The 23,687-nt window shown below is 34.7% G+C and overlaps 1 protein-coding gene across 1 annotated transcript in view; it reads right to left on the bottom strand.

The window, feature by feature from the left end:
• Nucleotides 1-790: 790 nt before the first annotated feature.
• Nucleotides 791-23,687, bottom strand: part of LOC149412598 (vanin-like protein 1) — a 28,063-nt gene continuing 5,166 nt past the window's right edge. Inside the window, exons 2-9 of the mRNA XM_089645622.1 lie at nt 14,377-14,505; nt 12,092-12,220; nt 6,877-7,049; nt 5,649-5,863; nt 5,289-5,375; nt 3,661-3,989; nt 2,501-2,634; nt 791-2,002 (exon numbers count right to left, since the gene is read on the bottom strand). Coding sequence (XP_089501748.1) covers nt 1,621-2,002; nt 2,501-2,634; nt 3,661-3,989; nt 5,289-5,375; nt 5,649-5,863; nt 6,877-7,049; nt 12,092-12,220; nt 14,377-14,505 — 1,578 coding nt within the window. The 3' untranslated portion in view covers nt 791-1,620. The remainder of the gene's footprint in view (nt 2,003-2,500; nt 2,635-3,660; nt 3,990-5,288; nt 5,376-5,648; nt 5,864-6,876; nt 7,050-12,091; nt 12,221-14,376; nt 14,506-23,687) is intronic.

The raw sequence follows: 23,687 nt of genomic DNA, 5'->3' as shown, positions 1-23,687 counted from the left end.
GGGCACCCCTAATAATAAATAATGGGAAAAAAAGTTCTCTCCGTCCAGGCGTCAGACAAGCCAATGGTCTGTTTAAGAAAGAACATCGATATTTGGAAATGTTTCATCAATTTAACCAGAAACTTTGGACACCCGAACACGCCCAAAATACACTTTTACTGCCTATTCCTGTTACCTGTCAATTTCAGAACTTTTACTTTTTACTTACGCGGGGGTGGTGGGTGGTTTTTCAAATCTCACGTAGATAGTGACCTTCCTTTTGTTTTGTAGGTCAAGTGTGCAAAATTCTCACAATAAAACTGTAGATTTGTATAAAAATCATATCTAAGCTGCACACACTGCATAATAGATCGAAGAAATATCGTAATTAACAAATTTATTTTAATTATGGGTTTAATACTTAAGCGAAACTACAGGAAAGCTTAAAATTATCCAAACCTTAGATTCGTAGTAAATACTGAAAATAGTAAATTCACTGAACATAATATATAACATGACATAACCTAACCTAACCACGAGTGATGGGTGTGCAAATATATTTGCATATATTTATGCATTTAACATGTGTTTTATGTTTAGTTAATAGCATTCCTCAAATATTATGGAAACATGTGGCGTAAAGATTTCCACCTAGATTTCACCGTTTATCTCAGATTTTTAGATTCTATAAATGTGTGCACGTTATGACAAGCGATCGCTAAAACGTTCGCAAACTTGTCATAATATGCTAAAAAATCCCACTTTCAAATCTATGAACTATGTATTATCTACCTAGAAAAAAAGGCAAGTGATATAAATTATTTATTGCGACATTAAAAAGACAATAGACAAAACATATAACATTTTAATTTAATTTAGTGTGCAATATACGAGTTAAAACAGTAGGCAAGTAGGTTTTACAGTTATACTTAATGTAGCGTATTTTTTCCAGAAAAATATAACATTAGAAATTATCTGAATAAACATATTAATAAGAAGGAGATGACACACGGAAATCAGATCTGCATCACAAAGTAGTACATCTTGTAGAAAAATAAATTGTAAGTGTTAAACATTTTGGTTCCTGATAATTCAAAAATATAATACAGTGATAAAATAATTATGCATTCCACTCAGTAAATACAATTTAAATGTTTGGTTTCAGTCAATAAATAAAATATAATTTTTCTACGAATAAAAATTCGTCGAACAATCTTCCTAGGTAGGTAGTCATATAAATCGTAGGTATCTCATATTAAGAATAATTTAATTTTTTATGCATTTTTCTGTGTAACACATCTTTAAATTTTATCTCCATTGAAATTAGTCTTAATTTTTTTTTGTAAGTGTTTATTTAGCTGCTGCTCACTTAATGCTACGTATACAAACGCCAGCCGAACTGGAGAGCTGAACCTCGCCTTATGGGAAAGGAACGAAGACATCGCAAATGGTGCGAAACGCCGCTTGCAGTTGGTTCGCAAATGTATTCGCATCATTATATGTGAGCAATAATAGTTAGCATACGAATTATTCAGTTAATGTTTTTACATTGTTTTGGTATGTAATTGTTGTTTGTATTTGTGTTTACTTCTTAAATAAAAAAACTCAGGATTCTAGGGATTTTCTGTAAACTAAAAAAAATTAAGCCCTATTAACAAAAACAACCAAAATTGAGAACAGTGTTGCCAGGAAAGAACCATAGACAACACTACTTCCTCCTGTCGCAGGAAGACCATCTTTATCAAACGCCCTCCCGAAGAAACCAAAAGTTAGCAAATTGGGATACTCGGCTTCGGTCAGGTCCAGGTTTAGAATTTGACCGTCTGGTTTGACGCCAGATTCGCTGCGAAGGAACTGGTAGTTTTGGACTCCCAGGGGCATGATGGTGGTATCCAGGGTCACGGGGTAGTACACCCTGTTGAAGGCCTTGAGCGTATCGTTGAGTTTTGGGGAAGGTACTGACGCCTTCAGGACGATCTTGGTGATTCCGTAAGACTGTCGTACGTTATCGTGATCTGGGAATCTGGAAATATTTAAAATGTTTTTCACAGATGAGAAATATATCTATCTTGAAAAGGAAATTATGGAATGACTGGACGCGAAATAAAACGTTGAATATTTTTTGTACTTCACGGGTCTAAGCAGATGCGGCTCCACGGGTTCAGATGTGAAAGGTCATTAAAAAAAATATGTGTGACTAATTTTTATCTGATTTGCATAATGTTTTATATGTACTCTTTATTATTGTAGTATATTGGGGGTCACTGACCCATTGACCTAATGAAACAGCCGCCCCTGAGTCCCGCATATTTAGTAATTTTTCAAACACAGATCGATTCAAAAAGGCATCTCTGTAAACAGTTATGCACCGTGGTGTTACGGAGCGCAAAAGTGAAACATACTATGTAAAAGTATATATATTTTGAAGGCCAGACTATTTTGAACGCTAGGTTTAGTTACGAGGGTTTTCTAATTTGTTATTCTATAAAAGTTGCAGTAATATAATAGCTGTATGAATTACCTTTCGCCACAGGACTCGAGGGTATCGTTTGTGCAGGCGACTATAGCGCAGCTGGTTACACCGCCAGTTGTGACATCGAATAACTTGACTCCATCGAACGCTACAGCCCTGTACATGTATTGATCATCACCCTCCTGAAATTAGAAAAATCATTGGTTTTCATATAATCTCCGCCTTCTTTGCATTCCTCCATTAGCTTGTACCAATTCCTCTTGATGCACAACATTTCCCTTTGTTTAAGGTTACCCTATTCATATGGTCGAACAACATCACCGTTTGTTTGTGGTTACTCTATTCCTATTGCCGCACAACATTCCCCTTTGTTTGAGTTTATCCTATTCCTATTGACGCACAACATCCCCTTTGTTCGAGGTTGCAATATTACTCTTGCGGCCCAACATTCCCCCTATATTTGAGGTTACAATATTAATCTTGCGGCCCAACATTCCCATATATATTATTTGAGGTTATCTCATTTCTCTTGCCACACATTTCCCTCTATTTCAGGTTACTCTACTAGAAATATCTCGTTTCCAATGGATGTGAGCAGTTGAAACCCACAATGGTGTAAGTCCTTTTACACAAAAAAATATAAACCTTAATTAGAAGCAATCATTTAAGAATTACCAGAAATCAACAACTGAAATCTTTTCTAAATGAAAACCTTGGAAACCATCCTCGTCATAGTCGTCTTCTCATTGTCCTATTCGGGTCGGGTACCCATCGCTTCGATAAAGCTTCCAGATGTCTTTGTCCTTGATTGATTTAACGACCTCCATCTAATGCAGGCCTAACCTGAATGAACTACACTTAGGCCCAGTTGTTTCGCACAAATCCACGTGTGACAAAGTCAGTAAATAATCACTCGCAGGGGCATTGTTTTTTGATAGTTGAAAGGTTCCCATTAAATGCCGATTCTAAGTCCGTTTCAGCTTTTGAACAAATGGCGATCAGCAGACGAGGATAACTGTCAAGTTGTTAAGCTTTTCAGCGTATTGAAACATACCTAGAATTGGCGTCTAAAGGGGACCTAATAAATGTAAAAATAAAATTTATATTTTTAATGGCGCTGAATGGCCGTTTGATAACAATGTAACATTTTAATTTCTGCGAAGCAACTAGGCCTTAATCGATGGGAATAAAACTAGGAATGTGCTCACCACTCTTGACGTATCCATGTCCATTTTCATCTTGACGTTAAACTGGCAGTCCACCTCCCCGTAGGTGAGGTTGATCTGCTGGACCGGGGTGATCTCCAGCAGCTGGGTCTCATAGACAAGCAGATTGTCCTTCTTAAGGAAGAGGCTGTCCATGGCCGAGGCGGGGCTGTTCATCCGATGCTGGTCCCTCGCACTGTTCGAGATCAGCCCCGAGTCCGGCAGCAGGATGGAGGGGTCCTTGGACACGATGGACACCAGCAATCTGCTGATGGGGGCTCCGTTCATGGTGGCCGCTAGGATACCCTTCTTTCCGGAATATATCCCAGTTCCTGGTGACAGAGTGGATATTGTGGGCACACGGACAAAAATTTACTAATATTGAATATTCCTAACTTATTAAGAATCTCTTTAAATTATTCGAAATCCGGTTAAAAACGGGACTGTAGGCCTTTAACGAATGAATTGATAGGTTTCCTAATAAACTTTTAGTAAAATACGAATGTTTTATCACGTTGTCGGAACACGTGTTTATAAAAATCCTAATATTTCCGCATTTACGCAAATACTGGTGCATGAACACGTGTTCCGATATATTAGGAATTTACTAAAGTTTATGGGAAAACGGTCTGCAAACCCATTTTTAACCTAATTATTAATTTGAAGAGATTTTTAATAAATTAGCGATACTAATTTTTCTCCGTGCATGTAGTAAAGACAATGTACGTACAAACAAACTGTTTAAAGATTATATGGGTTCCTAATTCTGTTTAAAGCTTGCACGGGTTCCTAATACCGTTTAAAGATTACATGGGTTCCTAATACATTTTAAAGATTACATGCGTTCCTAATACTGTTTAAAGATTCCATGGGTTCCTTATACCGTCATAAAAAAATCTCAGTCATTTTATCTTTATAAAATTTCTTTCATATCACTAAATTTAAAAGTGACTACAAACGCGTACTCTTCTAGATAGGTTATATATATACCTGCTTATAATTTCATAATTTGTTGTGATCATTTTCATCTTACGCAGGTAGGTATTTTAATTTTTCTTTTGTAATATTATTTAAAACTGTTTGTTTTCTATTTTCCTTAAATATCTATTTTATTCATTGAGTTTAATTTTTAAATACATCTATAAAACTTTTTTTTGTTCTTACATAGTAGATATTATTATTCTAATTTTTTTTTTAAATTTAATTAAAATCAAATTTAATAATATAATTATTAATTTGAAAATGGCCTTGAAAGCCAAAACAGCTGTAACAATAACAAAAACCAAAAAATACTTGCAGAACTTAATAATTATATTATTATTCTAGTTATTAAATTATAATATAACCCATGTAGGCCTACGTATCATGGGAATGAGCCAAGATTCGTAGGTACTCGAGAGAACACAAATAAATTATTGGAATATGTTTCCTGCTCTGATAATGGACAGTGTCGGAAACGCTGGATAAAGAAGGAAGAAACGCAACACGGCTTATTAACCCCAAAATTCAACAATAACACAATATGTAAATTATCAAATATGCTTTTGACCGTGAAAAACTTTTGGGTTTTTTGGGGTTTCTTTGTAGTTTCCACCTGCCAATAGTTTTAGAAGTAGAAAGAAGTAATTTACCTGAGCTTCCTACTTCGGGAGTGTTGGCCCCAGCCGCCAGCAGGTTGACATTATTGACGAAGGCGTAACCCTCGTGGATTTCAACGGCTGAAATGAACAGTAAAAAAACACAGGTAAGAGAGAGGGGGTAAAAGTAAGTGTAGTGTAAGGGAATATGTTTAAAATGGGGTCATTCGGTAAATCCAAATGTAAATTTATTTTACAAATTGGTTTTATTTATTTTTAGGTATTTATTAATTTTAAGAGCTTCTAGATTGTTTACACGCAGAGGTGTATCGCTTTCGGAGATGCAACAACCAATGCTTAAGAAAATTCGGTTAATATGTACATTTAATGAAGTAATCAAAATAAAAATGTCACCAGTCAAGAATGGCATCTCGGAGAACCACATGGTGGGGAAGATGATGTTGGAAATGTTGTGCTGGCCGATGACGGTGAGAGAGGGATTCTGGAACATGAGGTCAAAGCAGATGAAGTGACCGAAGCGCACCCCGAAGTCCGTGTCGAACACTCCCAACTCCTGGTCCACGGAGGGTGAGAAGCCGTCCTCGCCAAACAGGTTCATCTTGCGGTACCTGAATGACACACCAAACAATATATCATTCTAGTATAGCTGAATCAAGTGACTGGCAGAATAACCTTCTCCGACATACATACAACATACGAGGAAGAAGAAAAAGTCTGGTATGGACACTTTTACAGATTCTTCTAGTGAGGTAACTAAGCAAAACAACTAATATACGCCCTTACGGATGGCCCTTAGAAGAAGTTTATTTTATTTCAAACGCCCAGGGGGCTTTTACATACTAAGTACATAGTCATATTTTTAAGAATGTTACACAGGCACGGATATTTATATCACTTGTCTGTCTAGTCGTTCCTTTAGATTGATTAAATCCAGGAATTCACAGCAATCGAATTTTGAGTTTAATAAATTTAATTAAAAGTTATGTCGTTTATTTTACGTCGACATTTATTTTTAACCACAAGTTATTGATGTGCTCTAAAGGGATGTTAAGTTAAGTTTAAAAGTTACATACGGTGTTTTATATATATAAATTAATCAAATTTAATTATTAATAAGTTCTACAGATTTGAAAATGGCTTTGAACGCCGAAAAAGTTACAATAATAAAATAAAACTAAAATATTTACAGTGCAATAATACAGTTACTTAAAAATTGAAATAATAAAGTCATGTTTGAATTAAAATTACTTGTACGCAAAAACAATAAAAAAACATAATATTTACAATATTAGATATTATACCTAGCCGGTGTACCAATGTCCAACTGTTGGTACACCGGCCAGTTTAAATTTTATACTGCAAGTAGTTAGGTACTACCCGGATATTCGTTCGAATAAATTGAAAAGTACGGAATTAATAATTAGTTCCTTATCTTAGTTTCCTTTCGATTACAATTGTAAGGTATATCTCAAAGCATCAAAACACGGTTCGGGATTGTCGTTGCTACTAGATTTCTACTTTATAGTTAACGAGAATTATGCCTATCGAAGTTGCTATGTTCTAGGATAGCAATAACGATTAGGTATGTCTTGTTTTACGGTATAAAGAAGCCCGTACTGACCTTGAAATGACGGTTCCATTCCTGTCAAACACGAGGTTGGTGTTGAAGAGATGGTAATCCTCGTGGGGGCACTCCGTCCCCTGAAGGCTGGAGTCGCAGTCCGCCTTCTCCGCCAAGTTCACCACCACGTAGATCTGCTCCACTTTGGCGGCGCAGGACAGGTTGATCAAGATCTTCAAATTATATTAACAGTATTATAGACACTCATATTTTATTGTATATTGATTCTTATCTACCTGCCTGAAGAAAGTTTGAAAAAATAATAATCGCCATTGAGATAGAGAAGTGGATTTGAAATTCAAAAAATGTTAAATGAAATAAATGGTTTATAATTGAGTAGGTAGGTATTTAGGTGGGTAGCTACTTACAATTTTTTTGATTTCGTAGGAAATTTTAATTTTAATTTATTAAATAAGACAAAATTGGAAACATACTTTTTTGGACGCGAGTATACTGTTAATATAACTACTAATTAATTTATTTATGTTTTAAAGAAAGTGAAAACCTGTTAAAGTGAAATGTTAACATAAAATAATATTTCACTTTCACGGGTTTTCACTTTCTTTAAAAACATAGAGAAAGTTAAAAAAATAATAAAAATTAGATTACATAATGCTAACTGTAATAAAGTAACATGCACCTTTTGCTTTGAAATTGGAAAAATTGAAAAGATCAAATATTTGGGTATATATATATTGACACAAATTTAAACTGGCAACCACAAATTAATAACACCGTTTCTAAATTAAGATATCTGACGTACATATTGGAAGTACTTAATGTTGACAAATTGAAAATGCTTTATTTTTCTCTAGTGCAATCCTCAATTTATGTACGGTATACTAGGATGGGGTGGCGCACTAGATACATTTATAAAACAACTACAAATAGTACAAAATCATATTATCAAGGTTATATATAATAAAAATAGAACATTTTCGAGTGATCAATTGTACAAGGAATCTCAACTATTCAATCTCCGTAAACTATATTTACTTCAAAGCCTGAAATATGTCTTGAAAAACCAAAACAAATTTCAAAAATATGAACCCAAAATCAACTTTAGAAGAAATCATGTATTTTATTTATTTATTTATTTATTTATTTGGAAAAGTTGACAGCAAATCCCCATACCCCACAAACCAATACCAAACTAATGAAAACTCACAGTAGCTTTATTGGACCTCGCAATTTTAATCTATTACCAAAAAAAAAATCAAGTAACAACTAAACTAGCGCAATACCAAAAATAATTAAAGTTGTGACTGTACAGTAAGGTGGAGTGAAATTTTTTTTTTGAGAATTTCGAAATTGACATAGTTGGGAAAGATGCTCCATATATTAAAAATTACAACAAAAATAATTAAAAAAATATATTCACAATACCTGGACATCGCCAAAGCTTTATATTTTATCATTTTCACGATTTTACCTAAGTATTTATAGCTCATATACGCGAAATAAAACACACATAAAATTTGTATTTTACCATTTATTTTACAGATAATACATTTGTAGATTGTTAGAATGGCACAAATAGTGGAAATAAAAAATGTACATATATTATTTACCGCATTGAAAAACTTGAAAATTACAAAAGTTTCTATGAAGCTACTGCATTTTGGTGTTAAAAATAGGCATAAGGTGTCGTGACTCTAACCTTGTTTTTATTAATCCATCTCGCCTCAAGGGTCCACAAGCAACGGCTGAGGCTTCTGTTACAATTTTCACACGAAAATTCTTTATCAATCATTGGTAGTATGACATCCTAAATTATCGTTTGATCTGTAATGGCTTTTAAAATTGTCTCGTCACTTACAAATTTGGTTCGTGGTGGCTCGGTTATATTTTCCCACTTTATAACATCAATATAATCATCTGCTGAAAAATCAAAAACAGGCACTTTGAAGGTACGAATAAAGTCTGATTGCATTTTCATTTGCTGAGCTTTCAACATTCTTCTAAACGCCAATTCTCTTACGTATTTTCGGTTGTCGTTTAACATGGCTAACAATATATTTTCGTGATTCACAAAAAAGCCATTACGCTGGATTACTGGATCAATAATATCTTTTAAATCACTGGGCGAATACCGTGAAAGCACTATTGTTTCGTGTAAATGCCTTGCACTGGAAAGACATAATGGTTTGGTCTTAATGTTGAACCACATAGGTGCGTAAACTGTTAATACAAATGTCGTTAAAGTTACCATATTTTTTTATGGTTTTAGGGTAGAAATGTAAAGCCGAAGAATCCGATTCTCTGTAGTGTAGCCACCTGGATTTTACAATTTTACCGGGATTTGTTTTTGATAAATTTTCATTGCAGAATCCGGAGTCAATAGTTTTACACATTTTCAGTAGATACAGCTGATCTGTACTTAAATCCTGTGTATTTGTCATACTTGGTAATGAACATTGAATGATTTTAAATATCACGACAGGAAGTTGTTCACACTTATTTAAAGATTTACCAATAATTCCAGTGAAACTTTGCGGTCCAGTCGTGGTTCCGTCGATGTTCTCAAAGAGATGTCGCAAAATGAGTTCGTTTGCTTGTAATTGACAGACAATCCACTGTAAAGGCCGTTTGAGATGTGATTCAAGGCACCAAATAACACCTCCTTTGTACCCCGTATTAACTGCAGTTCCGTCGCATCCAATTGCAACATTTTTTTACAAAGCAATATCTTTCGAAGACAGTAATGAAATAATTCCATTACTTATTGCTTCAGATTTTCCGGTTTTTAATGAAATGTGTCCCATGTACTCGCTACCTGGTTCTTTTATTAAACTAACGTGTTCTTCAGTTAATATTTTTCACCGGTTGTCCTCCATGCTTAAAGTTTTGTCCTTCCGTCCGTCGAAGTATAAACCAAATTGATTGGAATCGATTACTAACGGCTTACTAGTAAGGGCAGTTCTTTTCTTCATTCGAGCTCGACGAATTTTACTCCTATCCACAATGCGAGATGTATCGTTCTGTGAAATTAAGCCAACATCTTGTAATACAGCGAAAACAATTGCAGCTCCTGCTGGATCAGAAATACAATATCTGTCTAGTGTTCTGGCCACAACAGGGAAGTCTTTCACCTCATGGTGAGAATTATTTGGTTGTGCTTCACTTTGCATTATTTCTTGAGAAATTGAAGACGAAGCACATTTTTTTGAGAGTCTAAAGTTTAAACTACGAGAAGGAATAGCGTCAGTACCCCGATCTACTAGATAATGTCTAGCGGATCGGAAACTTCGCCAAGATGATACGCGATACACTACGCGTTTGGGGTAGAAGGATTCGTTGTTGTGTGGGAATATTTTAACTGTTCCTACAGTCATACTTTATAATTATAGTATAAAATAATAATGTAATTATATCATAGGTAATAATTAAACACTCAATTTTTTTTTTTTACATATTTATAAGCATTTTTAAGAATCGGGAGAACATTATTGGTGTTTTCAGTGTTTTTATCAAAAATTCAAAGTGGTGGCGATGTCGTAATTATAAATAAATATTTTTTATATTTTTTATTTAAGATAAGTACATAACGGAGCACCAATCCCGCGTATGTCGAATTCTATATTACGAAAAAAAAAATTCTCCATACTAGACCGCTCCACCTTACTGTACAGTGCTAATGTTGAAGCATTATTAATTTAATTTATACTTTTTTCTCTTTTAAATTTGTTTCTGTATATTTATTTTTATTTGATTTTGTGTTCTTTTACTTCATATATATTATCTTACAATATTTATTTTTACTTTGATTTATTTTTAATATGCACAATCTTTTAAACTAACTTTAATTATAATCCTACCGTTTTTCTTTATATGCGTACTGTTATTTTTAGGTACAAAAATATAATGTATACACTTATATTACCCACGCACAGGCTGCGCCTTAGTGGGTTCCCTTTCTTATTACAATAAAACTGTAATGTCAAATGTATAAATTGAGAAAAAATAAAGGAAATAAAAAAAGTGAAAGCCTGTGAAAGTGAAATGTTAACGTAAAATAAAAACATAACATAAACAAATTAAATTAAATGATCGTCTTTCAGCGAGGTCGCCGCATTATCTGCGTCCATTGCCCATTGAGTGGAGAGCTGAGTTGGTTGACTTCCTGCCCCAGAAGCTGGCCCAGTGAAATTAGTGCACCCTCCCTTCTGAGAACATTGTGGAAGCTGTGCGCAGCTTAGTATTTATTTTTATTTTTTTTAGTTGCCGGAAACCCGGGCGTTTATTGCAATAACAGATAAATATACAAAATATGAAGTATTGTGTATTGTGTCCCCAACAATAATGAATATTTAAGAAACATTTATCATCTGTTAAATTATTGTTGAGTATTGTATAGTAGAAGTTATTTATATTCACAGTCCTCCTTATTAAGGATTCCTGTTCTGTGGCGGACTGTAAGTTATTGTGTCGGTGTTATTGGTACTTATGCTGTATTCGTATTTTTAAAAATAATTTCTCATCTTTACGCTTACCCTTAACCTTATTTTGTAATTTAAAACGGGTTATCTCCGAGGTATTTTTGTATTTATCCCGTCTAATTTTTGCGATTTCCTCATTTTTTACTTAGCCATATATATATTTTTTTAAACTTGCTGATCTCTATAGTATTTTTAATTTAATTTGGAAAATCATTTTTTTTATTTTTTATTATGAAATTTATGATTTATTTAGCCAAAATACGTATTTTATAGATATGAGGTTTTTTCCTTGTTGTGTAGATATGTCGTGAAAACATTAAGGATTAAAAAAAAACCTTTCGTAGGAGTTCTTATAAGTACTTCAAGAATATTTTTAATACTAATTTTTGTGTATCTGTTCAGAAAACTATGTTTTACCTAGATAAATCATTATTCAAAGCCATTGATGTATTATATTTAGTCTATGTTCAAAGCTCTATTTATTTATCGAATGCAACAGATGTTCAACGCAGTGCTGGCGCCTTCATAGAACATCTAAATACGATCTACAACCTGCTATCATTTGGAGCTATGTAGATTGAGAAATTTATAAACGAAAGGCGTTGAGTCACCAAAAAAGGCAGTTCAGTGCATATAATTCAGAAATTAAAATAATGCGGTTAACTAAGAAAAATTGGTTACCATTCGGCGCACAATAAAACCACTCCAAAAAATCGACAGACCGTCGATACCATGATTTGGTATCTGAGATATGAATACGTGTAATAGTATTTTACCCTGGAGTGATTGGCGTTGTCGTTGCAAGGGTTGATATTCTGACCTCCAGGGGGCACTCTGATGGTTGGGGCATCCGTGCTGCCGTACGAGTTGAGGGTGCCTTCCGGGAATATCACGATGTCAGCAAGCTGCAGAGACAATTATAACACAATTATGTTAATATTTGTAGTATTTAAATATTTTCAATTAATTAGGCATAGGCTCCGGGGAAATTGCAATTGTAGCGTAAATGACTGTAGTACTAGTAGATCGTAAAAATTATATATGTAGTTCTCAAAGAGATGTCTCTAGTATACAGGTTCATCTCTCCAGTTCGCTCCTCTGGCTCGGCTCTCCAGCTGGTCCCTTCAGGTGAACTAACAACAATTCGGTTTTGCCGACAGAGATATTTTGAGAATTAGCTTCCTGACTATACACATTCGTTCATGTTTATCTAGTCTAAATAAAGAAAAAGTCTTTTTTTATTGTGAAGAAGTTGTTTCCATTAATATATAGACATATGTGTAAACATATTATTAATATATATAAAATTGGGTGGGAGGAAAAAATATGTGTTGGTGTCCCTCAGGGATCAATTTAGGGACCCACGCTTTATATTATATTTGTCTCATTAATGAATAAACCTTTTTTACATATTAAAAAAATTGTATATGCTGACGACACGGCTATTGTCATATCTAATGAACAATTATTCATTGCTATTAAATGTATGCAATAAGACTTTACGTCCCTGATAAAATTCCCTGATATAAATGGAGCAGGCCTAATCATGAATACCAAAAAAACAAATTGATGCACATACGATTTCCACATGTTTCAGTTCCGAATACGCCTGAAATAATTTAAATAATTTAATCTTAAATGTATTCATCAAAACACTTTGCAGCCCTTCACATGCGTTATTGAACTTGTAAATGATCACGTTTATTTGGGAGTGACTGTCGATTGCAACTTTAAATGGGACTTAAAGTCTGAGGTAGACTGTATTAAGTGAAGTGTTGTATCACTCGCGGAATCAGGACCGGCCCTGTGCAGGCGCAATCGGAGTAGTCCGCTCCAGGCGCCGAATTATCTAGGCGCTGATAACACCTAACACATCGCCTTTGGTTTTGACAAGGGGCGTTAAAATTTTACTCGCGCCATTTGGCTCAGGGCCGGACCTGCGTTGAATCAACTTTAATAACCACTCGAGGACATTCTCGCAAATCTAATATCAGTACAAAAATACGAATTAAATTAGTCACGTTCAAAAAAAAATTTTTTCACAGAGCAAACATTTCATCGTTGTATCGGAATTTAAATGTCGTACTTTTATAAGCAATAATTATTCACTTTAAATACCCATACAATTTGAAAATATCTCCCGAGTAAATCGATGCGGTCGACGGGAATTGATCCCGCAGCCTTCTGACTGCCGGACAGCTGCTCTAAAACACTAAGCTACGGCGGATTATTTCAAACCCTCCAAATAATTCAATATTTATTAGTATTTCTTACAAAAATGATTGCTTATTAAATTTTTCATCACGTCGGCGTCATTTATTTTTACTCGGGAGACATTATAAAATTGAATGGGCATTCCAGGCAAATAATGATGTGTGAATGTGGTGCAGTGCAGACCACCGAACATGTGGTCAACGAATGCCAGCTCTATTCATTCCCCGGCCGGATTGATGAGGTTCACATGGCGACGCCTGAGGCCCTAGAATGGCTCGCAGACCTAGATGTCCCCCTTTGACCTCCCCACCATACGAAAGAAGAAGAAGAAGGCAGATAATTATTGATTATAATAATTTGTTATCCTTTGTGCTATGCATAAAAAAACCTTAAACATTAGTTTATTATTATGAATAATTAAAATATGTTGCATGTGCAGTCCTTACCAATTACCAATTCAGCATATTCATTCATTCAGCATTCCTCGTAATTTCCCTGCTCTTCCATTTATTTACCTCCCACTCCAACACATATATTTTGTATATATGTCAGTATTTAGTATTATATGTTAGTTTTTCTCATAATGAGAAAATTGTCCCTTCCGGTAACCGGCAGAGCAATAATGAATTATGCAAGCAAATGTACGTGCTTATAAATATTGTGATTTGCGGGTTGTATTTAAAATTGTTAGTTAAGAGGTGTTCCAAACTCCATACCTCTTAATGATATCTGATAACAGATTACAACAGATGATCGCTATTTGCTGGTTGGCTGATCGAAATTTGATGACGTTTTAAACTACCAAACCTTATTGTCCATTGTATATTGCGTGATTTTTAAAACTTACCTGTTTTTTGGCATCTGAGATGAATTCTGAATAGGCCTCTAGATTTTCATTAATCGCATCGAACAAGCTCTTCTGAGAACGATTGAACTCCACTACAGCCGCGGTGTACGTGTCAGATTCCTTTGTAGACTGAAAATCAACAATAATAACAATGATCACAATATTATATTATCAATATTATATGACGAAGTATGAATGTAAATGAAGCAAAGAGCGTTGGCTAAGATGAGAGTTGTGTTGAGGTCCATTCTCTCTGCTCACCTCCACCTCGGAAACTGCGTGATGGTGACTTAGTTATATGCATTCTTCATGTTATATTATTATTTCATTTATTATATTTGTATCAATACAAGCAGAAAACTGGTGAATCAACATCACATAGATAACTTAAAAAAGCATGATAGGTTTATTTTTTAATTTTTCAACAACTAAAGGGTTACAAACCTTTCACAGACGGGTATGCGCCTCGACGTATTTTAAATGATTCAATTTAACCCCCTGGAGAGTAAAAATTTCAACTTCGGGCTCGATTTACTTTAAAACGAAAGCTAAAATCAAATAATATATTATCACAAAATCGACTCAAATGTGATAGAGATTCACCACTTTCCCGCTTGTAAAAAAATATGTTTCAATATTTCGTGTACATTGCGTTGATAGGCAGAGAATTCATCTAATGCCTGCTCTGCACTCTGAGTCGCAGGGTAGATAAACCGATATAGGTGTGTTGTGAACGTGTCTTGTGTCCGAAGTAAGGTCAATTGGACCCATAAAATAAAGAATAACATGATGAGTGCAACCGTGATCCGAATCAGACTATTCTTTACTTAAATTTACAATGCTAAACGTCATCATCATTATGAAATTTAAACGGGATGGCGATATACGAAGTCAGGCAAATGTAAAAGAGATTGAGCGCGTGCGAAATGGGGTAAAACTCAAAGCTATTGGCCACATTGGTTTCCATTCAAATCTACACTGAAAGCATATCTAGTATTCTTCTTTATTCTATTATTTGACCTTATTTCGGGTGATATTAAAGATAAATGTAATTAATTTCAATGAACTGTGTAGGGTCTAGGAGTTGAAATGTCTCTGTAAATTAGCGACATCAGTTTTAATTCTAGTCGGTAGGTATTGATCATTTGTAACTGTTTATCTTTCTTGTCTTTCACTCAATAGTCCATTTGAAACCTCAGGCCTCTGGCATATTCTGACAGACGGTCGAAGCATTTCCGCATTTCAATAACATCAAAATAAATGGAATATTTCTGAACGTATCCGAAAACTAAAAAATATCTTTGAAAGGTGATGAAATAAGTATTCAAATTGGATTGTTAGAAATAAACATATAATGTTTTAAATATTTAAATTTTGAATGCGAACATAAAAAATAAAATTAAAATGGCTCATGTTTTGTAACTAATATTACTGATGACGAAAAAATACATTAAAACGGTTCCATGATAACTCAACACAAAGACAATTCAACACACCTTTAAAAGGTGTAATGTAACGTCATTAAAAGCAATGAAACAAAACTAACCAATAAACCTATAACACGTAACAAAATTAACCTATAAACCTATCCCACGTAAAAAAAACTAACCTATACACCTATCCCACGTAACAAAACTAACCTATAAACCTATCCCACGTAACAAAACTAACCTGTAAACTATCCCACGTAACGTATCGCTTTTAATAACTTTATACATTAAAAGCGATGAACAAAACTAACCTATAAATCTATCCCACGCACAGACATATGAAGATCCCACGTAACGTATGTTTCATAACTATTTAAAGGTATGTTGAGTTATCGTTTACCCATAAGAATACACGGGTTTTATAATACAAATGTTTTAAAATGAATGTAAAAAGCGTTAGGCCTTTGATTTATGAATACGAATAGGCAATGTTATTTTCCAATGATGAACTGGAACATTTATCAGTGTTATTTACGATTTAACAGCTAACACACACAAGGGTATTTATTTTATAAGTAATAACACTTTTCTTATAGGTGTGTGTGTGTACGTTCATAGGTCAGTAATGAAAACACGTCTTTAATTATATTATAAAATGCATTTAATTTGTAGAACATAAATTAAATTTGGTCTTCTGTACTGATGTTATTCGAATGTAATGCATTTAGATATCTATATCTCATACGATTAACCCGCGACCCTACTATCAGACACTGCCAACTGTTTCACATTGATTTACGTAGGCACGTACAGAATTATATTGTTAACTGGCAGTGATTCGTGAATAATTTAATTTACCTAACAAATGTTAGTAAACTTTCAGCGTGTATTCAATCACATTATAAAGATGTTGTAGACACGCGATATTCATACTAATGGAACAAACAATCTACCTGTTATAGTTAAGCGCACTTGAAGTGAAATGACACTAAACTGCGCTATATTTTCCGACTTTATGTCCGGGTTAAATCTTCCCCATAGGAAACACTAAACCCTTCCACACACTTTTCCACAAATGATCATCTAGTGACTAGATGATCATTTTTTCAGCCTTGGACTAGATTCTAGTCCAAGGCTGCCCAACCCCAGGCCCGCGGGCCATAATGTGGCCCGCGAACGAATTATAAGTGGCCCGCGTGAACCATTTTCAAAAAACCCGCCAATCCGCCAATTTGAAAAAGTGTCGCGGGCCTGCTGTAAAACAAACAATGCCGCTTGCGCGCGGGCACCAGTGTTGCCAACGAAGGCGATTTATCGCTATTTGGTCTACTCAGACCGAGAATCAGCGACGAAAAAATCGATTTTTTTTTGTGAGGAATTATGTTTTATAGAAATTCTCTAACAACCCCCCCCCCATGGAAATAGGAACCGTCAGGTATTCAGTGGCCCGCCAGTGATTCAAAATCGTCAATTTGGCCCAACTGTTAAAAAGGTTGGGCAGCCTTGCTAGTCAATCCACATTATGCAAGTGCATTATATAAGCATAATAAATACAAAACAATACAAGAACAACAAGTCAACTCACAAGAGATCAAATGGGAAAATAATTCACCGACTCCAGATATTTTTATATCAGAGGGTTCGGCTCGGTAGAACTTCTAACAGGGCCTATAAATCCTACTGATCCCTCAACATAAATATTTAAAAAATCTTTCGTTATCCTACATGTATTTAAAATGACTGATGTTTGCATTTGTGTATGTATATTTTTTGGTAGATCTAATACGCATAAATTTTGAATGAGAGAGCTAGGTATAATGCCAGTAGCCGAAATAACAAATGATAATATTTTTATAGTCTGAGAATGCCAAATTCTTTCTATCTCATTTCCTAAATCTGTGTATTTTCTTATTTTTTGAAATATTACAGGAATTTGGAATAGCGACATCAATAATATAAGTTATTTTTTTAAATTTTGTCATCTAAAACTATATCTGTTTTATCACAATATATTTTATAAAATTCGTTTTCTAAAAATTAATTTGGTTCGTATTCATAATATGGTATTATATTACGTCATTCAATCAAGTTATGTTTAATTACCAAACTTTGGTGAATTATTTTTAAAAATTGATTGTGCCTAAATGTATACTCGGACGGTGCTAATATAGAACATCCCGATATAATATGTTCTATAGTTTCCGGAAAAGCCAAACATTTTCTACATAAATCATCAATTTGATTTGTATCTTTGATTATATGCTTCCTATAATTTTTAGTATTAATGACTATCGTGAATGGCAAGCATAAATCCTTCTATTTTTGCGCTCAACTCTCCAATACTCAACCATTTGTTTGACGAAAATTTGTCAACATACGTTTGGTTGAGCTAATTGAAATGTTTTGCGTGAATAATTTTATTTGACTAGAAATTTAATAATTTATAAAAATGTTGGGATTCTCGTCAATTCTCATTCATTAATTATTATTATTATCAACCAATTTCAGAGAAATGCGTATATGCTCGCATGTGTGTACGTGATTGCCACCAAATATATATATTGATAGAATTCATTGTGATCGTCTTTATCTTCGAGTTTATCTGTCGAGTTTCAGCTCCATCGGATGTCGGAAAATTTCCCTATTAGAAAAAATACTCTTAAATTTGATGAACTTATTTATTATTATTAAATTAGTATTGAAACGTCCTCTTTAGCCGTGTTCTGTGACCCGATCTGAACAGCCAGGTACTTACCCACCTTCCTCATCCCCATCTACTTCCCTTTACCGCTACCTTCAGCTTCAAAACATACCATAGTAGCAGTTGGTACTCTTGTGGCGTATTCACAGTAAAAAATAAATTTAAAATAAAAATATCAATCAACCGTACCGAAATTCATTAATGTTCTATGGTTCGCGATATCTCGAGAGAGCTCCGAATGCAGTTTTTATGGCTCCATAATTAATTGTGTTTTAAAAACATTCTATTTTATTTGTGTATTGAACCATCAAATTATTGATTAGGGGGTCGAATGTTCTCCTGAACCCCATTTAGTTATTATAAGATTAAAAATACCTAATGCAAGTATTTTGGTCCAGCATAATCATTGAAATTTAAAGTTATATTTTTTTATACAGCTTCAACAGAAAAATTACCGTTCTTTTATCCTAGACAGAAGTTATAGATCTAGTTAGATATAATATATGAAATACATAATTGAATGTAGGTAACCGTAAGAACACCTTCGATTGAAATTTTTGGTTCCATGAAAACTCAATACAATGACAATTCAACACATCTTTAAAAAGTGATAAAGGCCCGGTATATCGGTTGATTTAAGGCTCGGCTTGGTTCGAATGTCGAGCTTAGCGCGGCTTAAAACATAATCCGTATATAGGAATCCTAGATATCAGCAATATTACACTTATTGTCTTTGATTTTATTAGAGGAAAGTACTTGATTTTCTATGCTGCGTGTAGTGTATCTATGCTCTTACGTCATCGGGAGATCGAGAGCTTTTAAAATATACGTATAATACCTTTCCAGACCATTAGTCTATTTTATATTGATTATCAATTAATAACATCAACACCCCCCATGGATCGATGAATATGTCCATACTGATAAAATTAAGCAATTTATGTATATTTCCGTGAGATTAATTACTTACGTAAAGGTCATATTTACCGTTTGTTACTTCTAATGCCTTGATGTCCAATGAAGGAACTACTTTGCGGCTTACCAAGGTTTAAGCGGCCGATTTAGCCCGCTTAAATTTTCGCCAGGAATGTCGCACATAGCGAGGATACGGACTGACTGATATACTGGGACCATAAAGTCATTAAAAATGGTGAAATAAATATAACATGTAAACCTTCCCTACGTAACGGTTCCATGATATCTCATCAAAATGACAATTCAACACACCTATAAAATGTGCTATAAAGTTATGAAAAGTGATGAAACAAAAACTAGGTCCAATAGTTACATATGTAACTTATTTAACCTAGTTTTAACAAATGTAACCTGTTTAACATCACTTTTCATAACTTTATAGCACATTTTATAGGTGTGTTGAATTGTCATTTTGACGAGTTATCCGGTCACCTATAAAACCACATTCGAACAAAGAAAGTATATTTATTTTGCAACAAAACTCCACAACATCCTTCCTCCAGATATAAAAGCGAAATGTTTAATGAGTAGAAATCAAGAACAAAAATATGAAACAGAAAGATGTAAAAACAAACGGCAAAAAAACTACTAAAAACGACGTAGAAGACAAATAAAAATTGAATTCGCCTCAGCGTAAGGACACAGCGTGAGGACACAGCGTGAGAACACAGCGTGAGGACACAGACACCCTAGTGAGGAGGACTAAGAAATATCATTACTATACTTAAATTCACCATACTATGTTGTATGTAGTCTAGATACTAAAAAGATTTTGTGTTGTTACTAAACATAGCTAAAACCATTTAAAGCAAAGTTTAGTTCTTTGGTTGGAATGAATTATGAATTCTCTACCACACACCTCATACGTGACAAACGTTTATAAATGTACTTATGTTTTGCACCTTGCTTTTGTAATAAATTTCTGAAACTATCTTGTTGATTTGAATCTCTGATAAAATAAGATATTTGACTACTACAGACTAGTCATTATCGAAAAAAAACTAAAATTACGGAATCAAATAATCTAATCAAATTAAACGATTAATTTTGATTCTATCGTAATGATTCTGTAAAACTCCATATCGATTCATAAATGATAAATGATTGGATTGTAATCATGATAAAGAGAATCGATACGGGCGCGCAGGAGCGCCGAGAAATTTTAACGATAGGTATTTGTAAAAATTATTTCTATTTCGTTCATCTCAGCGGGGACAGCAAAAGCGCTATCGGTGTATTGGTGAACCCCAATGCGTGTGTGTGCGTGGCTGCAGGTGCAAGCACGAATCGTCGCGCCGCGCCCGATAGCGACTTTGCGTCATATTATCGCGATCAGTTCTTATTATTTCATTTACTGTTATTCATTTATTCCAAAAATTAAGTAGGTGCCTAGGTACATATTCGTAATAAAATAGCGAGGTCTACATTATTTAATATTGTATTGTACTTAACTTTATTATTATTATTACTTACTACAAATATGTACGTAGATACATTTATTTTGCCTCCGTGGTTGAGGGGTAAGGCTCTCGACTTCGAGTCCGGAGGTCTCGGATTCAAATCACGGCGTGCGCAAGTAAATTGATTTTAATTAATTTATGTTGTTTCACAATATTGAAAATAATATTCATTAAAAAGAATATTAATTAAATATAATATAAAATAATTGTCTGCAGAAATAATGATACACGCGGCGACTTAGTAACGGCCAAATCAGCTATCAGCTTACAGGATTTTGTAATACTAGTCCAATTAAGTCGCCAATTGGGGAATCCACAGTCTCACTGGCTCCAGACGGGAGCAGTTCGGACTCTTGTGCGGTATTCACATAAAAAAGTCACGTCGCAACTCGCAACTAGAGCGCCTGCTGTTCGCTCATCACCTCAGTCACATCGCGACTTGTGCGTAGTTATATACATGTGACTGCCTGCTCCGAGCTCATCTTCTGCACACGCACAAGTAAATGAGACTTGTGGGTGCGTGTATACAGGTTGCTGCACACATAAAAAAGGAGATATCAAATATAAAGCACAAACACACCAACTGCACATTTTCCGATTTAAAATTTGTGAAGGAACGACGAAATGGTCTTCTAAGCCAGTATGTTTTCGAGTGCGAAATGTGCAAGAAAATAGAATACGTACACTCCGAAGACCCGAAACGGAAAATGTCTATAAATACTGCTGTCGTCGAAGGAGTGATGTGTACAGGAAATGGGTATTCACAATGGAATGAAATTTGTGGTGTTTTAAATATGCCAAATATGGATTGTAAGACTTACACGAACATAGAACAATGTTTAGCGCCAACAATTGAAGAATGTGCCTTAGAAGAAATGATCGCAGCTGGTGGAGAAGAAAAAAGGCTAGCCATTTTAAACGGTGACGTAGACGAGGGTGGCTATCCTTTGGTAACGGTGGTTGCAGATGGCTCCTGAACAAAGAGGTCGTACAAAAGTGGATTTAGCTCCTCATCTGGCGCAGGGTGCATAGTTGGACTACGAACTAAAAAGGTTTTATTTCTGGGAGTGCGAAACTCATACTGCTGCATATGTGCTAGAGCTACTAAACTACACATAGTTGCTTCTGAGCACAGGTGCTTCATAAACTGGCGTGACAGTGCTAATGCCATGGAAGCCCACATTATAGCAGAAGGGTTCTCGAGAAGCATGGAAATGCATGGATTGAAATTTAACAAACTAGTTGGTGATGGCGACTCCAGCATCATGAAAAAAATAATGCAACAAATGCCATATGGTCCTAACCTTATAGTACAAAAAATAGAGTGCAAAAATCACTTACTCCGCAATTTTTGCAACAAAATGAAAGCACTTAGAAAAAAAACCAACAACGCTAAAGGCTTTGTACCAGTTCATATAAGGAAAAAGGTTGAAGCAAACGTTTTACGCATGAGAAGAGCTGTAGTTGGAGCAGTAAATTACAGGAAAGAGCAAGAAAACACAGTACAAAGTGATAAAATAAATAAAAAATTGAAAATTGACATAAAAAATACCGCAAATCATGTGTTTGGTGATCATAAAAATTGTGCATCGTACTATTGCAAGCCGGAGAAGTATACTGATGATCCAAATTTAGTAAGCGATCTTCGAGATTGTGGAATATGGACTGATATCCAACAATTCTTATTGTCTCTAATAGCAAATGCAGAAAGTCTTATTATTGACGTGACAAATAACACTGTGGAGCAATTCAACAACGTTATCGCCAAATTTATAGGTGGAAAAAGGGTAAATTTTACTACAAGAGGATCTTACCAAGCAAGATGTTTTGGAGCAGTAGCTTCGTGGAATAGTGAATTGGCAACCCATTCAAGAATACAAAAGAAAATCCAAGGCCACAGTCCCGGCAAATACACGAAGCACTTTATAGAGAGAAAACGACGTTTGAAGGAGAATACACAAATGTGTCGAAAAAAAAACTAAAGTATAATGAAAATACGACAGAAAAAAGAAAAAAAGTTACAGGGCCCGATGAAAATTGTGGTCAATTGGAATTAGAACCAGATATGCCACCTGAAATATTTGAAACGAAAAAAGAGGAATTTCTCAAAGAATTATCTTCAACGAATAAGGAAGAGCTCGAACGGAATACGGTAGGCCAAAGCAATAACAATCTGTGGGCAATTGAAAGACGTAAGCGGATAACGGCGTCTAACTTTGGAAAAATATATAAGCTTCGGCAAAAAACTTCAGTTACGGGAGTATTAAACTCTTTACTGTACTCACAATTCAAAGGAACTATGGCCACAAATTATGGAAAAGAAAATGAAAGCCTAGCAATAGAGCAATTTAAAAAAAAAACAAGTTTGCAGGTATCCGCTTGTGGGCTATTTATCGATAAAACCAAAAACTTTTTAGCGGCAAGTCCGGATGGCCTTATCGGTGAGGATTCTATAATTTAAATTAAATGCCCTTATAGTATAGCAAATATGTCACCAGAAGAGGGAATTGCACAAAAGATAATTGATTACTGTAAATTGGAAGACCATTCTTTAACATTAAGGCTGGCCGCATACATACGTTTTTCGTATTCGATTTCCGAATTCGTTTTCCGTATTCGGACATCCGAATGCACGGAATCAGTAGAAAATACATTAACTGCCGCACACGTTCGTTTTAGTTCCGAACGGAACAAATTCCTTACGCACGTTCCGAATGCCAGCCGGCGCGTTCGGAGAAAACGAAT

Source organism: Hesperophylax consimilis, chromosome 22 (assembly GCF_061612785.1).
Source record: "Hesperophylax consimilis isolate HC1 chromosome 22, BYU_Hcon_1.0, whole genome shotgun sequence".
Lineage (NCBI taxonomy): Eukaryota > Metazoa > Arthropoda > Insecta > Trichoptera > Limnephilidae > Hesperophylax > Hesperophylax consimilis.
Note: the sequence above shows the minus strand (reverse complement) of the source record. Positions and strands in the feature narration are given on the sequence as shown.